The sequence below is a fragment of the Eulemur rufifrons genome, chromosome 28 (assembly GCF_041146395.1).
Source record: "Eulemur rufifrons isolate Redbay chromosome 28, OSU_ERuf_1, whole genome shotgun sequence".
Taxonomy (NCBI): domain Eukaryota; kingdom Metazoa; phylum Chordata; class Mammalia; order Primates; family Lemuridae; genus Eulemur; species Eulemur rufifrons.
The window spans coordinates 6,245,513-6,264,288 of record NC_091010.1 but is presented as its reverse complement, the minus strand read 5'-3'; the positions used below and the strand labels follow the sequence as shown (position 1 = coordinate 6,264,288).

Sequence of the window (18,776 nt, the reverse complement as noted above, 5' to 3'; positions counted from 1 at the left end):
AGGGTGTTTGCAAGAAGTTCTACCAAGGGATCTTGGGAGATCCCCAGGAGGCTATTTCTTCCTTCCCATCCCTCCTCTGGACTCCCCTCGCCCCAGTGAACAGTCATGGGGCTAAAGGGCTACATTTTCCTTCTGGGGAAAGTTCTCTTAGTTTGGAGAATCCATCATTGTTGGGAGCAAGGCTGGAGGTGGGAGATGGGGGAGGACAAGTGTACTGTAGGTGGGGTAGAATCTGCAAGGTTTTAAAACATGTTCTTTGTGTTTTAATTTTCTCTTTGTACACAGTGTTCTGAGATCCCTGGTGTGCTACGGGACACTGAGGATTGCAAACTTTTGATAGCCATTGAAAGTTTAAAAGCCTTTTTTTTTTTTTTTTTTTGAGACAGGGTCTTGCTCTGTCCTTGGGGCTAAAGTGCAGTGGCGTCATCATACCTCACTGAAAAACCTCAGACTCCTGGGCTCAGGTGATGCTCTTGCTTCAGCCTCCTGAGTAGCTGGGACTACAGACACATGCCTCCACACCCAGCTAATTTTTCTATTTTTTGTAAAGATGGGGTCTTGCTGTGTTGCTCAGGCTGGTCTTGAACTCCTGGCCTCAATCGATCCTCCTGCCTCTGCCTCTGAAAGTGCTAGAATTACAGTCATGAGCCACCACACCCGGCCTAAAAGCCTTTTTTTAAAAACAGAAAATCTCCATTAAATATACAACATGTGGAATCTTATTTGAACACTATGCATGCATATTTATGCTTCCTGAATTTAGTTATAATCAGTTTGGCACTGGCACCCTGGTTGTGCCAACCGACTGTCCCTGCCTGTCCTGTGGGTCTTCCAGTCAGTATTTGTATGACTTCATTATAAGGCATGAAGTTCATCTATGGCCCATGAAAAAATTGTTTTTTTCCCTATTTAATTTTCTCTTATGGTTTTAAAATTTTTCTAACTAAATCATTGTTTCTATCATTATCTGATGTTAGAATTTCTGAAGTAGAGCATAATTGCTTTTATTCATATTCTGAATATTTCTTTCATTTCTTCCATCCTGGCTTTTGAAATTAACACGTTGTCAAAATGTAATTCTTGATAGAATTTCATAATAAATTATTGTTTGTCTTTAGAAAAAAGCTTCCATCTAAAAATAATAATTGAGTCTAATTTAATTGAGTTTACTAAAGTGGTCTTCATATCATCAGGAAACTGGCTTTTTCCCAAATGATTTTGACCAAACTTAAATGACAACAATATTTATTTACTTATTTTTATTCTAATCCCATTACAGATTAGAAAACAATATTTATATTTGTGAATTTTTCAGAATTTTAATTACTTGAATTACTTCAATTGAAAGATTATTTGAAGAATTTTAACTATTCAATATTGTTACATTACTTCTTATTTACTGCATGTTTAATTATTCACAATTTTCAAAGTGATTTGTTTTAAAACGTTTGTAAAATAACATAAAAAGTAATTTTGAAAAATTATATTTTTTGAAGCCATGAAGTTCAATAGTCCCCTTAAGTAAGTACTTTATATATAAATTTGGTTTAATTTTTACAGGTCTTTATTTTCCCCACTGCCAGGGGGTTTCTTGATTAAATGAATTGACTAATTTCTTGATTAAAGCTGGGAATTCATCAGGTTCACAAGACAAACTGAGTAGCCATAAGCACAGGATTTCCACTCCCTGACGGTCATCCTCGTCCTTGCCGTGAACGGCTTATTTTTGCGAAGAAGTCATCTGGACCAATGTTGCCAGCTGCTTGCCGCAAACCAAGCATCTTACACAGAAAATGACTTGAAGTCTTTATGCTTCTACAAGCACAAAATAGGGAACTGTGAGCAAGAGGATAATTAGCTCAGGAAGCTGGTTTTAATGTTGTTTTATTAATAGCTGAAGCCAAAACGCCTCAATCACGGATCGTTCATCCTGCCAGCTTGCAGGGAGGTAGCAAAGGAATTAGAGAAAGTGCCATTTTCAAAGAAGATGATTCGTAGATGTGTTGAATTATTCAATCAAAAAAGTGTTCCTTCTAGAAGAACGAACCTAGCCATGTTAGTAACTATTCTGGGTTATTACCACTAGTTAGTTAAATCTCTGAAGACATGGAAGCAGAGGCAGATACAGGCTATGTAGGGTCCTCTTTAAGAAAAAGAATACAAACTAGCATATGAAAGTGTTATTTATTTAGAATGAGAAAAGATGTCACAAAGACTTAGGAGTTTTTAAAAGTTGAAAAAATACTGCAAATATCACAAAAGCCAGAAAATAATATTTTATAAACTCCCTGACAAAGTCTATAATACTTTTTTCCTTTCGGATTATTGGTGGCTTACTCTTTGATTATTTTTCCATATAATGACACTTTTGTAATATCATTTTCTCTAGAGAGAATAGAAATATAGTTTTTTTTCTAGCATGGCTGATTGAAATTTGTTTTTTTTATTGATAGTATTGATAGGATGCATAAAACATGCAGCTTTGCACAAAGACATACTTGCTCTTTGTAGTGCTGCTACAAGGTTCCTTGCTACAAAGCAGGAAATCCAACAAATTCTATTTCATGCGCTTCCCATCAAAAAAAGAAAAATATCATGTGGTGTATTGATAAGCAACATATACAATTAAACAGTATATCCCTGATAGGACAGAACTTCACTTGATGAGGTGTTTTGGAGAACCAAATGATAGTTTTTCGTTTCTGATGATTGCAACTATTTCCCGCAGACTGGCTACTGGCTCTGTGCATGTCAAACTTCCTTGAGGTGCTGGGTATTGCAGGGCATGGTCAGTTTCACATGGCCTGGCCTTGAACCTTTGTGCTCGGACTTTGGGTGAGTTGGCCCAATGCAAGGAGTAGTCTGGGATGGCTGGCACCAAAGTAACTATTGCAGAAGAGACTGCAAACCACATAAATCAATCATCTGAACTAACTGTGGCCCCATGTCAACTTCTCCTTAGAGGGACCTGCTCCCACATCACCCAGCACCCTTGGGGTGAGGGGAGTGGAAAGAAGCATCTGTGGTCTTGACTGATTGTGGTGAAAGCACCTTGCTTTCCACATTTCATGAGAACATGTGAACACATTGCCAGGGCCCCTCCCAAGAAAGGGCCCACCCGCGTGAGCCTGGGGCTCTGGTCTCACTGGCTTCCTGGAAGAATATTATCCTTTTGCAAAGACACATAAAAACAGAAAAACAAGAAGGTGAACAAACAGCAACGACAATAAAACTCCTAGAGATGTAATATGACATAGTGATGCTTTGACGAACCTGATGTTCCAGAAGCAACTCCTGTGTTCTTGCTGCAATCGTGAGTGTGTAAGGAAAGGTGTTCATGTTGGTGCTGGAAGCCCTGAGGCTGGACTTACATATCCATCATCTTACAAAGCAGCTGCCTACGTGAAAGTGTGCCTGTGGGTATGAATTTCCCATTAAATGATGTTATCAAAATGGTGATAAATGGAAAAAAAATCCAAACCACTACAGCGAAGACTGTTTCCAGCTTTATGTCAAGAAATGGGATTGGTATTCTACTCTCTGTGGTGTTCAGCACCTTAGAGCTCTGACATCCAAAAGGAGAGCTTTGTTGAGAGTTTATAAGCTAAGAGAAACTTTGGGGTGGGTGTGTGTGTGTGTGTGTGTGCCATGTGTAAATGAGTCTCCCTTTTCAGATTTGTTAAAGAAAAATTATTAGGTTAAAAAAATGACTTATTTATCTAAAAAATTGTATACCCTAATAAGCTTATATAAAATTGTCGGGACTGTATAAAAGCATACCAGTGTGCACTGACAAAGTGTATGGAGTTCAAGCAAATACTCAACTTTGGAAAAGTGAGGATAAAACAGTCGATTGGATTATGAAAACCAGTAGAATAGCAGCTATGAATGCTTGAGAAAATACATTATTTTAAGCAATACGAGATGTAGCGCAGTTCAGTTGGATTCAGAATCCATGCACAGTAGCACAAAGAGGCTGAGCACAACATTTGTCAATAACAGGAGTATTTAGAGAATGATCAAATTATCTAAAATTAGGTTAACAGTAAAAAGGAATCTCTCAGAGGAAAAGCAATGAATAGTTATCTGCGTTTGTTAATATCAGACTTGTGTGAATGGAGTTTCTTAGCAATGGTGACTATCAGGAATTAAGGGATCAGCCTTACAGGGGATCGGGAGTTTCAAGGAGCACTTTCAAGCACACAGCCTGTTTTTATGATGTTACCTTTGTAGGAGCAAGCTCAAGGTTCTTATTAAGATATATAGAACAGCTAGAATAGAGATTTTATTTGGAAGTTATATATAAATTTGTATTTAATATAACCTCTATTATTTTGTATTTTACTGTTCTTATGAGAGTTATATATTGCAGTAAGTTATGACTTTTTTCCCACAAAGCTGCATGCAGACAACTCCAGGTAGATAATCCTCCCCAGTTTAGCACAGTGGGCTGGGCAAGTGCTGTCGCTTTGTATGTGGGCCTTGAAGGGGTCGTGTAGGGAAGCATTTCTTGGTGGTGTGACCTCAATTCCCATGGCATTATGAGGACTGTTCTGTTTCCTCATCTGTAGATTAAGGACAATGACGGAACTCCCCCCATTCAGTAGCTATGAAGGTGAAATGAGTTTATACTTACAAAGCACTTAGAACAGAACCTGGCATATAGTAGCCAGAAACATCAGGACACAGACAAGTACGTTTATCTTTTCTATACCCTAATAGCTAAGATTTTCGTTATAATGTCTTTGAATTTATGTAATAAAACAAGAGGAATACTTTGTGGCCTTTTCATAGTGCACAGCGAGGGTTATAGTCTCTCCTTGCTGAGGCCGACGTACCTGACTCAATTCCTATTCTTTTCACCCAACCTATTCTTTGACAAATAGCAATTGCCTGATAAACGTTTGCTTTATGAATGAAGGAAAAAATAAAAAGAGGGATTTTCTCTAATCTAAGGAAAACGCTGGGCCACAGTCGCACAGCATCTGCCACTGCGGATACTCAGGACGTTGACCTGAGGGACTGAGCGTTTCGTTGCTCTCTGGCCAGCTGTGCTTCAGTGGACGGGTGAGGATTGTCGGTGTGTTCAATCTGTGTTTGCTTCCTTCAGCAAAGAAAGTTCACCATCACGAGCAGCGTCACTGGGAAAAAGCACACGTTTGTCACCGATTCAGTCAAGACCTGTAAATACTTACTGGGCCTCTGCTCTGCCCAGCACGGGTTTAACGCACAGACGGGCTCTGGGCGGCCTCCCCAAGTTTTAACGGGTGAGTAGATGCCATATTCTCAACATACACTTTGGCAAGTTTGTTCTCTCATAAAATAATTTGTATAAATAGATACGATTCATCCAGAAACCTCTAAAAAGTTGTAAATCTCCCCAATAACAACAGAAATGACAACACAAATGAAATAAGATTTTATTTTTCCAGATCGGCAAGTGCTAAAATAAATAACACTAGGAGGGAAAATTGATGTAGTACAATCTTTTCTGAGTGAAATTAGGAATATATATCAAAAGCCTTAAAAAAAGTTCATGTCCTCTTGGCCCCATAATTTTACTTGTAGATAGAAATTGACCCTAAGGTAATCAACAGAGAAGTACACAAAAGTTGATGTCCCTGGATGTCCGCTGGGCATCGTTTATAAAGGGACCATTTGGAAACAATCTAAGTATCCAAAAATAGAAGACTAGTTAAATGAACCACAGCACATCTATATAATTTAGACAGTAAAGTCAGACTTTGGAGAAGTGATGCTGTGTGAAACTGTACATGATACGGCGCCAAGGGAGGAAAAGCAAGTGATGGGACCGTGTCTAGCACTGTCTGATGGACTGTCTTCGATGATAGAAATGTGTGTACTGTTAACATGGGAGTCGCTACTAACATGTAGCTTTTGAGCACTTGAAAGGTGGCAAGAAGAACTGAGGAATTAAATCTTTAATGTTATTTAATTTTCACTAATTTATATTTAAATTTAAATGACCATGTGTGCCTAGTGTATTGGCCAGCACAGGTATAGAAACATGATACTAATTTGGTTAATATTAACGTGTTATAAAACTAGAAAAGAAGAATGCAGAAATGAACTGCACCAAAATATTACATTACTCGTTACTTTTGTGAGTTAGGCATGCAGGCATGATCATTTCCTCTGTTTTATATTTTTCAGTATTTATTACACTTTCAACAATGAACATGTATTATTGATATAATTAAGAAAGAGTCTACTGGTTAAAATATGGCCACACATCACATTAGACTAGTTAATATTTACTGAGCATTTAGGAAGTGCTATGGAGCTGTTTACTGTTGTTATTGCTACATTTCCCTGGCATTATGCTAAATGCTTACATGAATTATCTTGTTTACGCTCGTAATATACTGTTTCCTCAAATTACAGTCGTCAAGCAGCCCCATGAGGCAGGAACCAGCAGTACCGGGGGCGCAAACTGACACTTGGAGAAGTTCAGTACTGTGCCAGCTGCTGGGTGGTGGGGCTCAGATTTGAACCTGCGGCTCTCAGGGCCCTGCACTGTGGCCTGTCATAATTAGCCAGACCATGGGCTTGAGTGCTAGAGAGACTTGGCTCCGAGTGCTGGCTTTTCTGCAGGTGCTCTTGATGTCTAAGCACTCTTACTTCTTCGGTGATGAAAGGGAACAATATACTATGGTGGTTTTCACCCCTCATATTCAGAGCGTGGTCCCTAGACCTGCCGCATGCATGTCACCTGAGAGCTTGCTGAGGATGGAGGCTCTCAGGCCCCACTCCAGCCCTGTGAAACAGGAAGCTGCTTTTTAAAAAGAACCCAGGTGATCTGGATGCACATAAAGTTTGAATAGTACTGACTTGGAACGTGGCCCATGGGGTCCCATAGACTAGGGCAGTGCCACTTACTAGCTGCGTGACTTTGGGCAACTCACCTCTCCTCTCTGAACCTTAGTGTGCTCATTTGAACACACGGGCCATCTCGCGGGTTTGTGTTGCGCTCCAGTGGGACCGTGTGTGCAGTGTTTCCAGCGTGACCTCCGGCGGTCCGCGCTCCGTGTGAGAGTGGTGACGGTGGCTCCTGCGCGTGGGGGTTTGTTCGGTGCTAGCCGATTCCCGGGGGAGCTGCGCCGCGGGCTCTGGGCACTGGTCCGGGAGTCGGGATCAGCTGGGAAACAAAACTGTTGAGCTTTCAGATTCAAACCCAAACCCAGAAAGTAAAGGTAGCATGTTATTTGCAGCAGAACCAAATACACATATTAACATTTCATTGAAACCATACGGTAGTGGTTTCAGGGTATATATTTCCAAGGAGCTGGAGATGACAAATGTAAATTATTAAATAATTATATCTGACTTACCTGCTACTGCTGAGAACAGTGTATGAAACACCATCAATATTGTTTTATTGCCAGGATTTCAGTGACTATAAGATATTTATAAGGACTCCATGAGCTCACTTGTGAAATTAGTCCTTCTAGGACTATTTTGCTAATAATAGACTGTTTCCTCAAACCACAAATTCTACCATCTTAGCAGTTTTCAGGAACCTAACATTTATTTGCATTAAAAGGATTAGTTTAGGCAATTTTTCCTTGCCTTAAAAAAAGTGTCTTCACTCTAGCCTGGCCAACAGAGCAAGACCCTGTGTCTAAAAAAATAAATAAATATAAATTTTTAAAAAGTTAAAAATGTTTTCATATGAGAAACTCTCTCTGCAGACTCCACTGTCAGCGATTGCATGCAACACCACCTGAGGGCCCCACGCAGTCCCCAAGCCCAGCGCATCCACGGTTGATCTCTTCCTCCCACGCAACTCCCTCCAAGACTCGATCTTTGTCTTGTTCAACTGGGACCACCCACTCTCCCTGTCGAAAACAGGGAGGGTCTGGACCTGCACCCTCTCTTCCCACCCCACCTCTCACCAAACACTCTCAGATGGGCTTCCTGCTTGGACTCATGTCCCCTTCACCATCCTTCTCTCAGCCTTCAGGGTGACCTTTTGAAAGGACAAATCCAATTATGTTCTTCCATACTGAAAACTTGTCGGTGGCTCTCTGCTGCCTGCGGGGACAAGCTAAAACTTCTTCAGATGGCACATCAGACTCTCGCCCATCTGGCCCCAACCCTGACTTACTTCTTGCCCCGACTCCTGACTCCTTCCCTCTGCTGTCCAGCTACACTGCAGGCTGCTCAACACACCAGGAAGGCTCAGATTCCAGGGCCTTTGGGCTCAGCATGGCCTCTATCTGAAGGAGGTTCCTAATCCCCCCAGGCTCCAACTACCAAGATAAGCCTGATTCTCTATGAATCCGTTTTAAGGACAACCTCCTTCCTGAAGGCTTTCTGGTTGGCTGCCCCCAGGTGGAGTTGACCACTCCCTCTTCTGTGCAGACCTCTGCCTTGTCCCTGTAATATTCTGCCACTTTTATCTGTGGGGACGAGTGCCTCCAGTCTGCAGTAGGCTGGGAGCTCTGTCGGGGCCGGGGCTGCGTTACAGCTGCAGCACGGAGCAGAGGTGTGCCAAGTGGGGAGCGGTCAGTACATGCTCTTGGGATGAATGGGTGGGTGATTTGTGTGGAAATACCATCTTTGATTTAACCCTTCCCCCTTTTAAATATTTAGTTTGCTTTTCAACAAATAATATTGCTATAAATATCATTGGAACTAATATTTTTCTGTATCTTGTGTCAGTTCTTTAAGCTAGAACTCAGAAGTGTCATCGTGCAGTATAAGAGCCAGGGCATTTTTAAGCCTGTTGCTGTCTCCCCGAGTGCCACTTTCGTGCCCTGCATCACCCTGTATGTGTCATGCACCCTTGCTGGCATAGATATAACCATGTTTATCTTTGTTCATTTGATAGGTAAAAATGATTTCTCACTGTTGCTGTATTTTGCAGTTCTTTGGTTGTTGAGAAGTTAAACAATTTCCAAATGTTTCTTAGTCATTCTTCTGTGAATTGTCTCAACAAACATATTACTTTATAGTTATATTTGGTTCCCTGGGGAGAAAGACAAATCACTGAGCTTTTACAAGTGCATAATTTCAGGACTAAATCAGGCAGGATCTGGCAGCCCAGCAGAGTGAGGCTCAGACCTTTCCCTCGGGTGGCCTGGGGGTCCACGATGCTCTCTACCCTGTGCCCCGAAACACTGGAACTGAGCTCGACTTCAGCCCTCGACATCCAGATGGATTTAGACATTTGTCAGCTATTTCCCTGGTGCCACCGTTATGCTGTGAGTCACCCATGGCCAGGGGACAGGACCCATCCACTCTCCTTGGTTTATCAGTGCTTTGGGACATTCCTGACGGCCCTTTCTTCCATTCTTGAAAGGCTGTCAACTCTTGACTCTTCCACCTTCCCTCCCTCCACTGTTTGCCCACCCAATGAACCCCGTGACGCTGAGGCCTAGTAATGACACCAGCACTGCCCCAGCCCACCAGCCCGCTGCTGCGTGCCGCGTCTGTGACACCAAGTGCTTGACGTCTGGGGTCTCGTTTCCTGACCTCACCGTGAGGCCCCTGTCCTGTCAACTGAGCTTCCTCCTCAGTCCCCTGATGCTCTCCAGCTTCCTGCAGACCCTTGGGGCTGTCACTCCTCTGCTGCCTTCTGTAAGTCCCCTGCCCCTAAGGGACAGCGCCTTCCTGTGACCCCAGTCTTGGTACAGTCTTGCTGCAAATCTGTTCACCTCTCTGCCTGAGATCCTGCTCTACTGTCTCTGCCTATAATATCCCCCTGTGGGTATTAATTTCCATTATGATTTTGCCTAAGGTCACTATACCTTTGGGCCCTGGTGGACAGAAACCTGGTCATTCTCAGATGAGTCTCCTCTGCTGCTGTCTTTGTCTTTGTGCCCTCGGCAGCCCCGTTTTCCAGCGTGGCCTGTGGAGTCAGCGATTTGTATGAGTTCTGCTCTGCCACTTACTAGCCTTGGGACCATGAGCAAATGATCAACTCTCTTAACCACACGTTTCCTCATCTGTAAAACAGGTGCAATAATATCTACCCCGCAGGGTTATTGTAAGGATTAAATGTGACAAGGTAGATGATGTGCCTCCTGCTGTGCCTGGCACACGATAAGCACTCAGCAAATATTAGTTGTTGGTGTTGACGTTACTGCTGTTGTTGCTGTTTCTGAACAAGTCCAAGCTTTACGGTAAGATACCGTGCAACTTGTGCGAAAGCCACAGTCATATTCCAGTTCCTTATATTCCTCCATTCTTTCTTGCCTACTGTATGTGAGTGATAGTACCATAATGCCTCCTGCATGCTGAAAATTCTCAAAAAGTATTTTTTAAAGGCTAGCTTTTTCAGTGGGCACAGCCCTGGCAATGAATCAGACACTACTGTAGGAAAGAGATGGTTTCTGCTTGAAGAAATAAATGCCCACAGACACCCTTGAAGCGGAGGCACTTCAACGCGCGCGCAGACACACACACACACACACACACACACACACACACCCTGAGAAAACTAGAGCCACACAATCACCATGTGTCTGACCATTCTTTCCTTTTTGGTTTTAGCAAGGAGCAGATGGCCAGAATATAGTCATCATTTTCCTTTTTCAGAATACTAACTTGTCTTTGTGTAAAGCCTCATTAACTTAGAAGATCTATTTATTGAGTCCCAATTTTTTAAATGAACAATATGAATAGTGAAGTGGGGAGTAACTCACATCCATGGCCTCAAGTTCAGGACTTCATTAGAGTCATTTATGAAACCTTTCTGCATAAAGGGAGAAAGGGACATGTCAAAGCTGGGGGCTCGAAACATCTGATCTACAGTTATATTTCAGGAAATAGGATCTTACATTAAATATTACTGCCAGGGCAAACTAAGCTGTATAGAGATTAAAGACTATACTCCACCGGTCAGAGCCTAGTCCTGGGAGCCCCGGTGATTTGAAGACCCGTTTGTTACCAGAGCATTTGGCGGACAGATCTGTAAAGGCAGGAAGCAGAAGGGGATGGGGCAGCTAAATTTATAGGCGGCTCGGCTGGAGCCTGACGTCCCTGCTCTCACCAGAACAGGCTCCTTGGCTCCAAGAGTCGTGTCAGCTACATGGGGAGGGAGAGCATCTTGTCTTCCTTCTTCTGTTTCTGAGGTTTCTTTCATTAGCAAATGCTAATTAGGAGAACCTGGATTCCCAGGCAAATGCAAGGCAAGAGGCAAAATAGCAGGCCTCCCAGTGCAGGAAAAGAAAGAGGGGGAGAGCCTGGGGCTGGGGATGTGTCACCAGCACAGGAGCAGTGGGTCCAGCAACATCCTTGTGTATGTGTTTATTTTTTTTCTCCCCAAATTCAGACCATGATAAGTTTGTGCAAATGGCCAATTTGAGTCCTGCACACCAGGCCCAGTGCAAGCCTCTCACTTGGATGCAGAGATTGTCGTGCTCAGAAAACGAGTTGTTTGCACCCGGGCTGCAGGGAGCTGCAGGAGGCCCGCTGAGCACATCGCTGGACAACTTCCACGTGGAAGCCAGCAAGGAGCTTGCCGCAGAAAGCATGGGAGCCAGGTGGGTTTGATGCATTTGTTCTCTGGGCCCAAACCACCATGTGCTTGGCGTTCTGGAGCAGTCTGTACCTAACGAAGTTGTTTAAAGGATGTTAGACATCTAAGGAAAGTATACATTCACTGGGTAACTGTCAACCAATTCCACCGAGATTTATGGAAGGCTGAGTCTATGCTAAACACTATAGGGCAAATATCTTGTTCCTCCTACTGTGCTGCTCCCATCTTTTGGTGGAGAAAGAACTAGGTGATAATATGAAATTGAGGAGGACAAAATAAACAAGTTGCAATAAGCCTATTCAGCCGCATCATGAGCCACATCAACTAACTGAATGCTCAGAACTCTGTCAAGTATTTCTGTTGCTCCCCCACTTTACAGGAGAGGAAACCGAAGGGTTAGGATTTGAACCCATGCAACTGGCCCTTGATCCTGGACTCCTAAGCTCCACACTATGCTACCTTCTCTATTGACTGATAGATTGCTCATAATTTAAATTTGTATGTGAAAATAATGAACTTATAAATGCAACTTTACATGATAAAACAATGGTTCCTAATTTAAAAATAGCTTAGAATTTGGGTTACACTCACACTGCACATTATATAAATAGCACAGGTTCACAGGCAGCACATGACCAATGAAGGTTGCTGTAGGAGCTGTTTTTTGGGATGAGTTATACATCTGCTTCAGCAGGGGGGTATGGATGACCCCCCACAGCCTCTACCCCACATCCGGCAGTAGGCTGGGCACTCCCAGGGGGCGGGGCACACACCTGACTCACCCTGTTACCCTTGGCGCCTTGCCAGTGGGTTCTCTGTCGACGTGGGTTGATCTCGCTGCACTGCACAGCACAGACCGGAGCAAAGGCAGAATGAGGCGCCATCCCTCACCTCCAAGCAGCTGCTCCATGCTACATCCCGCCTCTCCACCAAACCTCTCCGCCGTCACGCCTGTTCTTCCCTTGCTGGCTCCGGCCCCTCTGAACAGTGCAGGCTCTGTGCTGAGAGCTCTTGGTGTCACAGCTCCAGGGGTACAGGGGAGCGTCCATGGGAAACTGCCCAGGCCAGCATCCCCTGCCATGGTCCAGCCACCTGCAGCAATGGGGCAGGTGTGGCCTCACTGAGGGTGGGGACAGCCTGGGTGACCAAGGGCAGTGAAATCTGCTCAGGTGTTTGGCTGTCCTTGCAGCTGAGAGCTGCCTTCTTCCAGGGCTCTGAGCACCCACAGCTTTGCAGCTATTCTTCCTGCTCATTCTCTACTTTGCTCTTCTCTGAATGTAGGTTATCTCTGTGCAGAGCTGACCCTGGGGGCGGGGCAGGGTCCCCACTTGATTCATTATTCTCCTAGGGCCTAGAACATTCTTTGTTTACTAGAGTTTTGCACATTCAGCCAAGGCTAGGTGGATGCCTGCGTGAGTGTTTCTTGTTCCCGGTGCCCAGCACAAAGGCCGGTAAGGATCAAGCAGGTAAGTGACGATGTGCAGCCTCAGGGCCTTCAGCTGAAAGCAGGAGCAATGACAAAGCACCAGGGCCCACTGGAAGTGTGGGTGCTTTATACTCACCAACTCGTTTTGGTGCCTTCACAAGCCTGGAGAAGGGGAATATTATTCTTGTTTTATAGATGACGAAACGGAGGTTTTGAAGGGCCACATATCCTACCAGAAGGGGGATAGTGGGAGGATCATCTGAAGCCCAGGTGGCTGCAGTGTCCCCTCTGAGACAGAAATGCTCTAAAGCCCTCCTTCCTGGTGCACTGCTGTAACCAGATCAGCCCTTCGTGGGGTCTGTCTGGGGATCTGCTGGCTGCTGGGACGCGAGCCTGCCTTCCCCAGGCCGCTGCCCATACTCAGAAATGCCGAGAAGTTGCCTGCTAGGGGCCCGTGATTGTACCTTGTTGTCTTTCCCCGCAGCCCCTGCCCTGGCCGCGACCGGCTGGAGATTGCCTGTTTGATCCAGAAGCCAACGACTGGTGACCCTTTCGCTGGGCCACCAGTTCAGAGCCTGTGCACGGGTATGAGCTTGACTGGGACCGGGTCTGGGGTCCGGGAGACGAAACCTTGAGTGGGAAGTTTGCTTTATATGTTTTGTCACCACTTCATTTTGCTTCCTAGACATTGTTCACAACCTTAGGTTTTTGAAATTATTTTCAAAACTCTTTATGTTTGGAAAGAAATCTCAGAGTCAACATTTGGCTTTGGGTGGGTATGTGGATCTGAGACCCTGTTAGCTTTGGAGAAGAGACTCTCAGCACTCTGGTCCAGAAGGAACAATACTCGCCATAGAGCGGTGTGTTTAGGAAAATGCACCATCCGTTTTAGCTACACTTCTTCATACAGGCCCAGAAGATCACCTCTTAGTAGTCACCAGAAAATGTATACAGCATAGACAGTATTCCCCTCTGTCACACGTCCTCCCTGCGTGGACAAAGAGATTCCATAACTAGGGAGAATGTTTTTGCCTGATGAGCAGTAAGCCTGGGGCTGGATCTGGAGTCCCCGCAGGCAGCCGTGTACCATGAACTGTCTGCCAGGGAGAGATGTGGTCACCATGTGGGGGTTTTCCTGTGTCTGCTGTGGCAAGCACGGCGGTGCCCCGCCCAGGGCTCCAGCTTGCAGGCAACAGCTTCAGGGTGCTGTCTGGGGTTCCTCCAAAACCCAACCCAGGGGGGCCCTCCTGGGCACCAAGGCTGGCCTGCTGGCCGTGTCACCCACTGATTATTAAAGGTCCCAGGGCGGGAAGGCTTTGCTGTCTCATCCCTGTGTTTTAGTTTTCACTGTTCATCTTCTGTCTTGTCCCAAGGCCAATGCAGAAAAAAAAAAAAATAGTTATTGTTAGTCACACAGAAAGCAAGCACCGTGGCCTACCCTGCGCTTGCTCCTGCTCGTGAAGCCCAGACTGAGCCAGCACTGACGCAGTGAGGCTCACGGGACGTGTGTGTTCAGTGACCCTCCCAGCGTTGCTGGGTAAATGTGAACTACTTTTGCTTTTCAGGAACGAGCATGTGCACATGTGTATGCACGTGTGTGTGTGTGCGTGTGTGTGTGTGCGCATGAGCGTGTGCTAGAAATACTGAATACTGTTCACTCCTTTGTGTCAGGTCCCAAATAATTTTGGGGAAAAGCACAATATGGTGCTTTCATTCCACCCCTAGGGTCACAGAATAACAGGAGCAAGAGTTTTACAGCGGAACCAGGCCGAGAGATCGTGTGTGTGACCCTGAAGCGCGATCCACAGCGCGGTTTTGGTAAGAGGCCCCCACGGGCGAGGCCGGGTCTGCAGTGCCGGGCAGAGAGGGAGGTGTGCGCCGTTTTCCCTGTTGACTGTTCCACCCCCCTCTCCTGGCCCTCCTCTCCCAATTCGCCATTTTCAGTGATCGTTCCCCCCTTTCCCCCTTTAACTGTCCCTGTAGAGTAATGGGACTTTGGTTTCAATGTTTTCCTTTTAGGCCTGATACATTTTTGGGGTGCATCTAAGCACAATATAGAAAAAGCCTTTTGTCCCTAATATCATGTAACAACCTTCCCTAATCCATTTAGCTCCTTAGTGACAGAGAAGAACAGTCATTTAACCTCTTACTACTGACCATATACTAAGACCCTAAAAACCTCATAACAAATAAGACACTGAGACAGGGTGCTCGGTTGAGAATCATCCCTTCCCTGGCTCTGGTTACCTGCTGGAGCAAAGCCCAGTGCACGCCGGTGGGCTGTGTTCCGGGCCTCAGCTGTGCCTGCTAATGGGGAGTGATCCACTTTTCTCCTCGCAGCACGGCCGAGTAGAAAGGATCCTTGGAGGATCTGGGTGCAAGTATCAGCTAATGCTACTTGGTGGCTGTGTGATCTGAAGCAAATAACCTAACCTCTCTGAGCTGCAAAATCATTATCTTACTATCAAATATCGCCTTGGATTACAGGTTTTGTCATTAATGAGGGAGAGAATGCAGGCCAAGCTGACCCTGGTATTTTCATATCTGCCATTATACCTGGGGGACCAGCAGAAAAAGCTAAAAACATCAAACCAGGTATATCTTCTTTTTAAATTGCCGGGGATGCTGTGTTAAGGAGCCTCTCTGTCTCGCTTCCTCAATGGGATTATTGAGATGTTTTGTTTTTCCAGGAGGGCAGATCCTAGCCCTGAATCACATCAGTCTGGAGGGCTTCACGTTCAGCATGGCTGTTAGAATGATTCAGAATTCTCCCGACGACATAGAATTAATCATTTCTCAGACAAAAGGTATGTTCTAACCTTCTCACCTGCTTTCGGAAGCTGAAGAGCCTGGTCTGTTTTCAGGAGTCTCTTATTACCACGAGGTGCTAGGTCTGCAAGGCCATGCAGGTCTTTTGTGTTGCTCTCCCTGTGGCAGTGGCTGGGAAGAAGCAAAGCAGTGGCACAAATCAGTGAGCCTCGCCATTCCGGGGCAGAATGGGCTCCACTACTGCTTGTTTCGCTGAAAGTGAGCAACCTATTCTAATTCTTTATGAGACATGGCCAGACACAACCATTGTATGTTCTTCTGCCCACTTACCTTGCACGAAGGAGGATGTTTTTATTGTCACCCAAGTCATTATTGAAAGTGGCAGCTCCAGGATTTGTACATAGTTTGGGTTTGGGTGTAGCAGTCAGCTGGGAAGGAGACAGGGAACTGTTCTTGAAGCTGAATTTGCATAGCAAGCTGCTGTTCTTACTTGGTGTGCATGTTCTAGATCAACCCAAAGAGTATTTTTTTTTTAAGATGCTTTTCTTCATCATTTAGATAACAATGAGAGAGCAACAACTGCTTATATTAAAGAGTAATATTATTACGTTTATTTGGGACAGGTTTGGGGGGCTTGATGGAGGTAGAAGGTGGGAGGATAACATCCCTGCACCCTAGTTACCGGGGACCACTGTTGCTTTTTGGTTGGATGATCCTGTAAGCTAACAGCAGACTTCCTGCACATTCAGGCTCATAAACTGCTTCCTCACACTCTAGGGGCATTGTACAATTTTCCCTTCTATACAGAAATGCTTCATGTCACACCAGCCAGCATTTTCTAGTTCCTAAATGCAAGCATCCTATATGCCTTGCCCGCTGAAAACTATGCACACTCTCTCAGGCTTCCGTATGTACACACTGCCATGCAGCTGCCCTGGGCTGGAAGCCATGGGGGGCAATGCTGGGACCTCAACCATGTGCCTTTCATCCTGTGGTCCGAGCTGCCCCTGGGGCGGCCTCAGCATGTTCATGTGGCCGGCCTCTGCTCGCTGGCTCTGTGGGGCTTCCCAGCACCACCACCCTTCTTCCTGGGGTGGCTCAGCAATCCCTGCATTTTCGTCTACTCCCTGCACCGAGAGGAGGAGTCAAACCGTCCCTTCTATTGTCAGGAAACACAAGGTGGGTGACTGAATCACAATTCAATGTAGTCCAACGATGGCCCGCTGTGATGGGGGTGTCAAAAATTGGCACCCACAGTCTGCAATGCTCAATCCACAGCCTCATATTAGAATTCCAGACCATGAGTTTCCCACAACGGCTGGAAATGACACGTCCTCTCACTGTGGGGCCCCAGTCATCTGTTGTTATCTCTGCCTTCATCACAGTGGATATTCCTCACATAGCTGGGCCACGGTTAGAGGAAGATGTTTCCATGGTGACGCTGACTGGGTCTCCATGGACAGGGACTCGACCGCCATGATTTTCTATCTGGTTAGGCTGCTATGGAGGTAGCCGCCGGTCTAGGGTGGAGGTCGGGCCAGATGGCTAACAGGCCCATCATGCGCAGCCATCGTGGTCTACAGTAAATTGCGTTTTAATTACCCACAGAAGGTCTCCCAGCTCACGGCCAGTAGGCAGGACACAAGCTGCTCAGCTTGACTTTTCAGTTCAGTCATTAGTCCCATCCTCATCTCTCATAGAGGGTGTGGGAAAAAATGCACAGATGCTTACGGTATTGCCAGGACAGCAGAATCTGGGAATGAGACGGCCCGAATGCAGCATTACAAAGCAGTGGCCCTGCCACTCCCTGTTGAATACCTTTAGATTGGAATAACTTCAAATCACATTCATTAAATCAAATGTATTCAAATCAAATTCATTCAGCATGTGAGTTTGGGCACTTCTGTGGGTGCTAATGAGCCTGTATCCAAAGTGGCAAATCTACTTGTATGTTTATATATCCAGTCTAAAGAAAATCTATTATGCATTTCTCCCACATATATTTGTTGAGCAGCTAATACTTAACATATTAATAGCAGATACATTTACTGAGGCTCTACATGTACTAAGCTGTGTGTGTATATATATGTGTATATGTAAGTATATATATGAGAGCTGTAGACATATATACATGCATATTATATGTGAGAGAATATGTTCTCTCATATATATATACATATATATTTTTATCTCTTTCTCTACATATGTAAAATCTTCTATGTATAGTTTCTAAGCCTCATCAACCTTATGATATTGTTACTGATATTATCTCTATTTTAGATATAAGAAAATCGTGGTCCAGAAATGTTAAATACTTTGCCCAGGGTTTTACCTGTTGACTGTGACATCGTGTTCTTTTCTCTGTCCTGTGCCAGGTCGAATCAGACCTGGGCCTCTTGTTGCGACAGTCATGACAGTTTGTTGTCTGTGGCGAATGTGTCTTGCTCTTGCTCTGTATGCCCATCTCCCTCTTCCTCAGTAAACCTCGTTTTCGTGCTTACCTTGCTTTCCGTGTGTCTGGTCATTCTTCGGCCAAGAGCACTCCGAGGACCGAGAACCAGATTGCGAAGCCGACACCGCGGTGCCGTGACCCGGATGGCTCTGCCTAGGGAAGAGGGCTCTGCGCTGTAACGCCTGTGCGTCCGGCTTCGCGTTGGCTTTGACAAGATGGGGGCACAGGGATCAAAAATCCCTCCTAACACCCCCTTGGGCGCATTCTCTCCAACCGGGACAAGTTTGATCCAGACACTCTGAAGAAGAAATGTTTAATCTTCTTCTGCACAACCACCTGGCCACAGTACAAGCTGGACAGCAGAGAACAGTGGCTGCCACACTAAGTCACCCCACCATCTTACAATTGGACCTCTTGCAAACGGGAAGGAAAATAGGCCGAAATACCATTAAAAAAAAGAGTCAAACCTGGGGTAAACAGGAATCAGTGGTCCAGCCTTCACCCACAGGGGCCTGCCATCTGCTTACTACCGAGCCCCCCAGAATGGTCTTTGGTGATTACAGATATGCTCAGTGGGGTCTCCAGGAGAGACTGGGTTTAAGACAGCACCACATACTGGGATT

At 45.2% G+C, this 18,776-nt stretch overlaps 1 protein-coding gene across 1 annotated transcript in view; it reads left to right on the top strand.

The window, feature by feature from the left end:
• LOC138376579 (FERM and PDZ domain-containing protein 2-like) overlaps positions 1-18,776 on the top strand; it is a 61,039-nt gene that overhangs the window by 35,824 nt on the left and 6,439 nt on the right. Inside the window, exons 16-23 of the mRNA XM_069460975.1 lie at positions 5,111-5,267; positions 11,300-11,510; positions 13,417-13,517; positions 14,658-14,750; positions 15,420-15,527; positions 15,623-15,739; positions 16,325-16,418; positions 16,603-16,880. Of these exons, the coding sequence (XP_069317076.1) occupies positions 5,111-5,267; positions 11,300-11,510; positions 13,417-13,517; positions 14,658-14,750; positions 15,420-15,527; positions 15,623-15,739; positions 16,325-16,418; positions 16,603-16,880 (1,159 nt within the window). The remainder of the gene's footprint in view (positions 1-5,110; positions 5,268-11,299; positions 11,511-13,416; positions 13,518-14,657; positions 14,751-15,419; positions 15,528-15,622; positions 15,740-16,324; positions 16,419-16,602; positions 16,881-18,776) is intronic.